The 8,493-nt window shown below is 46.9% G+C and overlaps 1 protein-coding gene across 1 annotated transcript in view; it reads right to left on the bottom strand.

Moving 5' to 3' along the window:
• Window positions 1-2,064: 2,064 nt before the first annotated feature.
• Window positions 2,065-8,493, bottom strand: part of Swi5 (SWI5 homologous recombination repair protein) — a 9,296-nt gene continuing 2,867 nt past the window's right edge. Inside the window, exons 4-6 of the mRNA XM_028884804.1 lie at window positions 4,928-5,052; window positions 3,874-3,968; window positions 2,065-2,399 (exon numbers count right to left, since the gene is read on the bottom strand). Coding sequence (XP_028740637.1) covers window positions 2,335-2,399; window positions 3,874-3,968; window positions 4,928-5,052 — 285 coding nt within the window. The 3' untranslated portion in view covers window positions 2,065-2,334. The remainder of the gene's footprint in view (window positions 2,400-3,873; window positions 3,969-4,927; window positions 5,053-8,493) is intronic.

Genomic DNA, 8,493 nt, shown 5'->3' with positions numbered 1-8,493 from the left:
CAGAGATCTGCCAGCCCCGGACTTCTAAGAGCTGATATTAAGGATATGCCACCACCATGTCCAGCAACAGACATTTAAAAAAAAAAAAAATTGGTGCTGGAGAGATGGTTTATGGTTAGTGATCAGCTCCTTGCACCTATGTCAGAGACTCGAGGCTGCCTGTAAGTCCAGCCCCAAGGGAACCCTAAGCCTCTGAGCCCTAGTGCACACACATATACTACACACGACATACACATAATTTTAAAAAAATATAGGCGGGCGGTGGTGGCACACGCCTTTAATCCCAGCACTCAGGCGGCAGAGGCAGGCGAATCTCTGCTAGTTTGAGGCCAGCCTTGTCTACAGAGTGAGGTCCAGGACAGGCACCAAAGCTACACAGAGAAACCCTGTCTCAATAAAAAAAAAAAAAAAAAAAAAAAAAACTTTAAAAAAGATCTGTGTGTCTGTGTTGTCTGTGTGGGAGGGGGTGACTGCAGAGGCCAGAAGAGGGTACTGGAGCAAGTGGTTGTGAGCTGCCAGATGTGTTGGGAACTAATCTGAGACAGGGTTTTCACTATGTAGCCCTGGCTGTCCTGGAACTCACAATGTAGACTAGGCTGGTCGCAAATTAACCGAGATCCTCCTGCCTCCGCCTCCTGAGTGCTGGGATTAAAGCTGAATGCTACTACTCACAACTCAGGTATTAACAGCTGAGCCAGCTTTCCAGACATGTGTCTTTTTGAGACAGGGTCTTATATATCCTATGTAGCCCAGGCTGGCTTGGAATTTATAGTACTATCCTGCCACAACTGCCAAGTGCTGAGATTACAGGCATGAACAGCTGGCTCTATAATCACACTTTTTTTCCAGAAATTTTTTTTAAAGATTTATTTATTGATTATGTATCCAGTGTTCTGCCTGCATGCCAGAAGAGGGCACCAGATCTCATTACAGATGGTTGTGAGCCACCATGTGGTTGCTGGGAACTGAACTCAGGACCTCTAGAAGAACAGCCAGTGCTCTTAACCTCTGAGCCGTCTCTCCAGCCCTATAATCATACTTTTACCATGTTTAGCTATGGAGGTATGTGAGTTCTGCTCAGACAGGCAGTGAATACCCCAATGAAGATACTATATTTTTCCATTGTAGAAGTCAAGGCAGTTGCCCATGGCCACACAGCTTCTGAAAGCCTCCTCCCCTACTCCACTGTGCTGGTTTAAATGTAATTGGCCCTCATAAGCTTACAGGGAGTGGCACTACTAGGTGTGGCTTTGTTGGAGTAGGTATGGCCTTATAGGAGGAAGTGTGTCACTGCAGGGGTGGGCTCTGAGGTCTCCTATGTTCAAGCTATACCCAGTGAGTCAGACCACTTCCGCTGCCTTCAGGTCAGCTCCCTCTCCAGTACTATGTCTGCCTGCACACCACCATGTCCCAACATGATGGGTTATTAATTAAACCTCTAAAACTAAGCCACCCATTTAATGATTTCCTTTACAAGAGTTGCTGTGGTCATGGTGTCTCTTCACAGCAACAGAAACCCTAAGACACCCACCTCTAGGGTTTCTATGTAGCCCTGGGATCCATCTGCCTGCCTCTGCCTCCAGAGTGCTGGGATTAAAGGGGTACAGTTAAGGCTGGGAGGGACTCAGAGGCGTTCAGTCTGAGGATTCGTGGAGACAGGACCTTCCCCTTTCAGCTGAGGAGCTGGAGAGGTGAGCAGTGGCTGTGGCTTATCTCCTCTGATCTTTCAGCATTCACCCCGATGATTATCTGGCTCTGCGTTTTTATTATAAGACCAATTAGGATTTGTGCAACACCACTACACCTGAATAAATAAATTTCTCACTTCTACCTCTAACCTGTCCCTTCTCAACCCAGAAAAGTAGCATCACAAAGCACAATCTTGGGCTCAATCCCTGCCACACTTGCTATTGTGTGACTCTGGGCAAGTCACCTGCCTCTCTGAGGTCAATGGGACAGCAATGAAAATTCTCCTGGATGAGGTAACAGCTATGAGACTCAGCAGGAGTGAGCTGCTGTGATCCATGGCAGACTGGGACTGGTAGAGGAAAGGACAGAACCATATAGAGACTGCTCATGTTTATTAACAAAAGGGACAACCACACACATCCATGCACAAGTACATTCAGGAACCTCAGAACCGATAATACCCACCCCTACCACCACCCCCCTTCTCTAGGACCCACCCTAAACTTAGTTTGGACTCTTTAGGAAATTTTGGGCTTCTAGCATTTTTTATCTGGAAACCACATGAATGTACTGTCTGGGCTCTCTGCTTTTCATGTCCCCATCCACCTGTCCCCATGGGCTGTAGACAAAAATCTGCACGACTGCTCAGTCACTCAGGTCTAGACCAAAATCTGGATATAACTCCTTGGTGGTGACACCTCGGGTCAGAGCTGAAAGAAAGGAAGGAAGAATTACTATCCAGTGGGAAAGGTCAAAATCCAAGTCAAGGCCACTGTCCTAACCACCCAGACCACCACCCCTGGGGCCCAGATTCACACCTCACCCAAATGGCAAAGGAAATCTCCCTACTACTTCTTCCAAGCTCTGCCCCTTAGGGGCTTGGCCTGGCCAGCCCACAAGACCAAGCTTTATAGCATGGCCTGCAGACAGCCTCCAGGCAGCAGCCTGTGTGACCCTGCTCCTCTCGCTGCTCTGCCTAGGACTCACCCTTTTCTCCACAGGGAAGGCTCTTTCCTCAGAGGCCTCCTCCTAGCAGCACCTGGTTTTGCTCTCTCCTGCCTCCTCCTCCAGACCTCAGTATTCCATCTCCACTGTGTCCTTCACAGAACTTTAACACACCGTAGCATTTCTGTTCATCCACTGACTGGCCATTTTGCCCACTCTAAACACTAAAACCCAAGGCACGTATTTCACCACCTCCCAGCATCTTAGAGTACCTGGTACACAGTACCATTTACACAGTGAATATTCACTGAAAAGACAGGAAAGTGATAGGATGCTGGCTCCAGCCATATCACCTAGAGGTGACAGGTCTCCATCTGAGTTCTAACACTTTTATTGTTGCTGTTCTGACCAGGTCTCACTATGGAACCCAGGCTGGTCTTGAACTTATGATCCTCCTGCCTCAGCCTCCAGAGGACTGGATTTCAAGCATATACCACCATACTTGGCCACATCCTCCGCGCCCCCCAGCTCTGATCACTGTCCTTTTAGACACTTTCATTGCCTTCCTATTCTCTTCTCCCTCCAGAGGACCCATTCTTAAAGACACATGATTCCTCTGGTCTGTGGAATCTTGGATGCTGATAGGGATTTCTGTCACAAGCACAAAAACTCAGGCAGCAACTGGTCAACAACGCAGCTCTAAACACTCTCTCTCCCATTGGCTGTAGAATACCAGTAGCTAAGGCTGTCTACCCAGTACCTTACCCCAAACCAGTCTGACTTCATGGCAGGCTGCTCGTCAGCCCAAGCACACAGCTATCTGCCTGTGACTCTGCACGGCAAGATTTAGTGGGAGGAGGAACTGAATCCACCGTGTGTCATAAAGAGCTGCCCTGGGCCTTGCTCCACTGGAGCAAGTCGGTCATCAGAGGCCTCCATGTATCTCAATGTCTGTGTAGGCATGGAAGATCAGGGACCTAGTCCAGCCTCACAGGTGGGTAAATCCTGTTCAAACTTGCTCCTAAGTAGGCCCTGTGCTCGAGATCCTGGGGACTAAACAAAGAGCTGCAGACCTGCTTTGCTGGGTACTCGGGGAAGCAGAGGCTGGTGAGAAGAGGGTTGGGGTATTCCAGGAGCAGGGGAGCTGACAAGAGTGGGATGCTTGGCAAGTCAGGGGACCAAGGAGTAAAATCCAACACGCCTGGGGGAGAAGCCATCTCCCCATCCCTTGAGACTCACCCAGCTTTCCCAGCAGCATCTGTGCCACATCCTTGACGTCATTGTATTCGTGGAGGAGGGCGATATGGTTCTCCAGTTCACCCACACGGTAGCCTCTGGGGAAGAGCAACGGGGAGCAGGTACCATCAGGTAAGCTGATGAAAACAGTGAGACAGACATTTGTTTAGCATCTGTTCAACAAATATTCACAAATGTAGTCATACTAGGTGCTAGGTCTTGGGGACAGTGAAGACAGGATGGACCCTGTTTTCCTGAAGCTTATAATGGGCAGGGGGCCTACCCACCCCCCACCCCCTCATTCCTGGCAAACTTGTCCCTTAAAGGAGGGTTTCCAGATCCATGGTTAATATGTGACTCTAGCCATAGATAAGCACATAATTTGGGGCACCAGGCAGATTCTCTCATGTGAAATATACATCCCAGTGCATCTCAGCCTCTGTCCTAAGGCTGGAGTGAGGAGCATGAGGAAGCCCAGGAGCTGTGGAGAAGCCTGCTTCTCCTAGGTGCTAAAACGCCACACTGATGAAAGGATCCATGATAGTCAGCAGTGCCCAGAACTCAGCACCAGAGGGAGAGACCAGAATAGTCACTGCTTCCACTTCCACCACCTTTCTAGACCCTGGGTCCCGGCTTGTCCTAACTTGAATTCCCAGAGCAGCTGCAAAGATACTCCGAGTCCCATGGCAGAATCTTTCCTATGCCAAGCTAGTAGAGCTGGGTTTGTTAGTAGGCACTAATTACAAGTTAAGAATGTTTGTGCGTGACTTGGGATCCACCCCAAGGCTTCTGTACAACAGGTGAGCACTCTGCCATAGAGCTTCATCCCTTGCCCTTTGTTTTCTTGCAGTGGGATGGAGCCCAGGGCTTTACCCATGTGAGGCGAGCACTCCACATTGGTCAGTTATCCTAACCACACTGGGGAGGAGTAAGACCCACTCAGAAAACTGGATGTGGTTGCCTATACCTATCACTTCAACGTTATCAGCTATACAGGAAGTTTAAGGTTAGCCTGGGGTACAAGAGGGTCTCAGAAAACAAAATCACAAAGACTTACTCTTTTACTAACTGGGCAATCTCCTTGTCCAGCATGTCCCGTCTCTCCTTCAGTTTCTGAATGTCAGAGTTCAAAGACTCCACACTGCTGTTTTCATCAGTCTGTTCAGGCTTGGGAGATGGACGCTAAGTGGCAGAGAAAAATACCAGCTAGATTGATTAGTTACCCTCACGTCAGAGCCTACACAGTACCTCTCCACATTCACTCCGTTTCTGCTCCCAAAATGCCACTTATTTCTCAGCTCTCCTTGGAATTAGGTGTGGCCCAAGACTATTATGCAAGTGGAAATGTCATCAGGAGTGATATGTGCAATGCCTGAGGAATGTCTTTCCAGGGAGAGAACATGCCTAAGCTGGCCTTTCTCTGCCTGAAATGTTGATGTAATACTGGAGTAGATCAGCAATCTTGGATGAGGAAGCAGCAGTCTCATGGAGGCTGAAGCAAGATGGAGGATGGAGTCCATGATGGCAGTTATTTGGAGTTTTCTTATCAATTAAATCCAATCCTAAACAGCTGGCCACCTTGGCCTGCAGTCTGAGCCCAGGTCTGCAATGTCACTGGATTTATAATCTTATTGGACAAGACTTTTCCCTAAGGCTACATTTCATCTTTGCCCTTTCTCAACCTGTGCGTCATGACCCCCACACAGGCCACATTACATATCCTGCATATCAGATATTTACATTATGATTCATAACAGTAGCAAAATTAATTATAAGGTAGCAAGAAAAAAATTAATGTTATGGTTGGAGGTCAGCACAACATGAGGAAGTGTAAGGGTCCCAGCGTTAGGAAGGCTGAACCGCTGCTGTAAAGGCTGGCATCTACTGCTTAGCTTATCTTCAGGAAGTGCATGTTGGATGAACTGCCTAGCAAGAACACAGAGGAAGCTGTGGTTCCTGTTCTTAGGTCTCTGGCTTGTGATCAGTCACTGCAATTATGAGAGCGCACTGTCTGCCAGCATTGGCAGGAGCCCCAGGAAAGACATCCCCTGTATTCAGAGGATACATAAGCCAACAACCAAAGGGAAGGGCCGGAAAGGTGGCTCAGCTGGTTACATTACCTGCCTTGCAATCCCGACAACCTTGAGTTTGATTCCCAGAACCCTGGTAGAGAACCAACCGACTCAAAATTGTCCTCTGACCTACACATTAAAAATGTTTCAAAAGGGCCACTGAGTGTTTTTACACAGTGGGAGGAAAAAAATGACTCCTTCAAGGTGTCCTGACTTCCACTTGTACACCATAGTGCAGTTGACCCTTTAATACAGTTCCTCATGGTGTGGTGACCCCAACCATAAAATTATTCCGTTGACCTGGAGGTGGTGGCGCACACCTTTAATCCCAGCACTCGGGAGGCAGAGCCAGGAGGATCTCTGTGAGTTCGAGGCCAGCCTGGTCTACAGAGCGAAATCCTAGACAAGCTCCAAAGCTACACAGAAACAGTCTTGAAAAACAAAAAAAAATAAAAATTCTGTTGCTACTTCAAAATTGTAATTTTGCTACTGTTATGAATCATAATGTATGTATCTGAAATGTGACCCTATGAAAAGGTCATTCAAACCCTAAAGGGGTCACAACCCACAGTCTGAGAACTGCTGTCATATAGTGCCTCCTGCCCCAAATAAAAGTAAATGTAATTTTATTTACTTTTATTTTACAAAAAAAAAAAAAAAAAAAAAAAAAAAAAGGGGGGGGGGCGGACAAGGTCTCACTATGTAGCTCTGCTCCGGCTGGTCTGTAACTCACTACGTAGACCAGGCTGGACTCCAACTCAAAGATACATCTGCCTCTTGCCTGAAGAGTGCTGGGATTGAAGGCATATGCCACCATGCCTAGCAGAAATAAAAGTAATTTTATAATTTTTTTTATAAGGCTGTAATGAGGGTTAAGAGTACATGCTGCTCTTGCGGAGGATCTGGGTTTGGTTCCTAACATCCACACAGGGTTCACAACCACCTGTAACTTCAGTGCCAGGGGTCAGACCTTCTGACCTCTAGGCACCAGGCATCCACTATGGTACACATACGCACATAAGCAAAACAGTCAGGAACATAAAATTTAAAAACATATTAAATACATTTTTTTTAAATTTTGTTTTTTTTGAGACAGGGTTTCTCTTGTGTAGCCCTAGCTGTCCTGGAACTTGCTCTGTAGACCAGGCTGGACTCAAACTCAGACATCCACCTGCCTCTGCCTTCCCAGTGCTGGGATTAAAGGTGATTAGTCACCACTGCCCAGCTATCTTATTTTTAAATATGTGTCTGTGCACATGAACGCAGGTGCCTGTGGAAGCCAGAGGCATTATATCCCCCTGCAGTTGGAGTTCTAGGAGGTTGTGAACCACCTGATACGGGTGCTGGAAACTGAACTCAGGTCCTCTGCAAGAGCAAAGCACACTCTTGACCAACGAGCCATGTCCAGGCTCTTCTCCACTTGCTCTCCAGCTCACTTTCTGAGACAGTTTCTCTGAACCTAGAGTTCACTGATTTGGCTTGGCAGCTGGCCAGCAAGTCCTAGGGTGGTTGTGGTCTTTACCTCAATGCTGGGATGACATCATGCTTGTGCTTCTGCGTCCAGTGTTCACACGGGTGCTAGAGTTTATGTGGGTCCTTTCACGGTAATCACTTTACCCACAGAGCTATCTTTCCAATCTACATTGGTGTTTCACTTCATTTCTCATCACCTGACATGCTGTACATTTCATTTTTATTTTCACACCACTGCTATCTCGGTAAATTCGAAGGAAACAAGGACTTTGTGTGTTTGTCTGATGCTGACACCATAATGCCTACAACAGTAGTTGGGTACACAGTAGAAAATATTCATCAAATGAAAGATCCAACAACTAATCAACTAATTATAAGTCTAAAAAAAGCTTGGAAGAACAATGTGCTAAGGAAGCGTCTAGAATTGACAGAGTGACAAGTAGGGAGTAAGGCTTCTGGAAGAAGCTGACTTCAAAGGGTAAGTGGGTGTTAGCTTGACCAACAGCACTAACATTAGCCTGGGGACTTCTCCCCAGCACTACCACTCAAGTAAAGCTGAATCCTTGGCTTTGTCAAAGAAAAGCACATATGAGGGAAAAGCTAGGCTTTATTAAAATACATTAACACATTTAAGAATAGGAGTCAGGGTTGGGGATTTAGTCCAGTGGTAGAACGCTTGCCTAGCAAGTGCAAGGCCCTGGGTTCGATTCTCAGCTCCAAAAAAAAAAAGAATAGGAGTCAAAGAAAGGCATCCTGAGAAAGAATGAAACAAACTCAAGTGAGGTGTGGGCTTCCAAAGAATACCTGAATTTGTAGTTTTTTCTTATTTTTTAGGCAGTCTTACTATGTTGCCCCAGTTGTCTTGAAACGCATTATGTAGACCAGACTGGTTTTAAACACCCTGAAATTCACCAGCCTCAGCCCCCCAAGAGTATCTGGCATTAAAAGCAAGTGTTACCACTCCTTTTGTACAGTCTCATATCCCAAGCAGGTCCCAAAGAGTGTACACTTCTGAAATTACTCAAAGGTTTGCTAAGGAATTTTAAAGTGATTACAAGTGGTCCAACAGTTCCTGACA

The sequence above is a fragment of the Peromyscus leucopus genome, chromosome 4, assembly GCF_004664715.2.
Source record: "Peromyscus leucopus breed LL Stock chromosome 4, UCI_PerLeu_2.1, whole genome shotgun sequence".
NCBI classification, from domain to species: domain Eukaryota; kingdom Metazoa; phylum Chordata; class Mammalia; order Rodentia; family Cricetidae; genus Peromyscus; species Peromyscus leucopus.
This window is presented reverse-complemented; position numbering and strand designations above follow the sequence as displayed.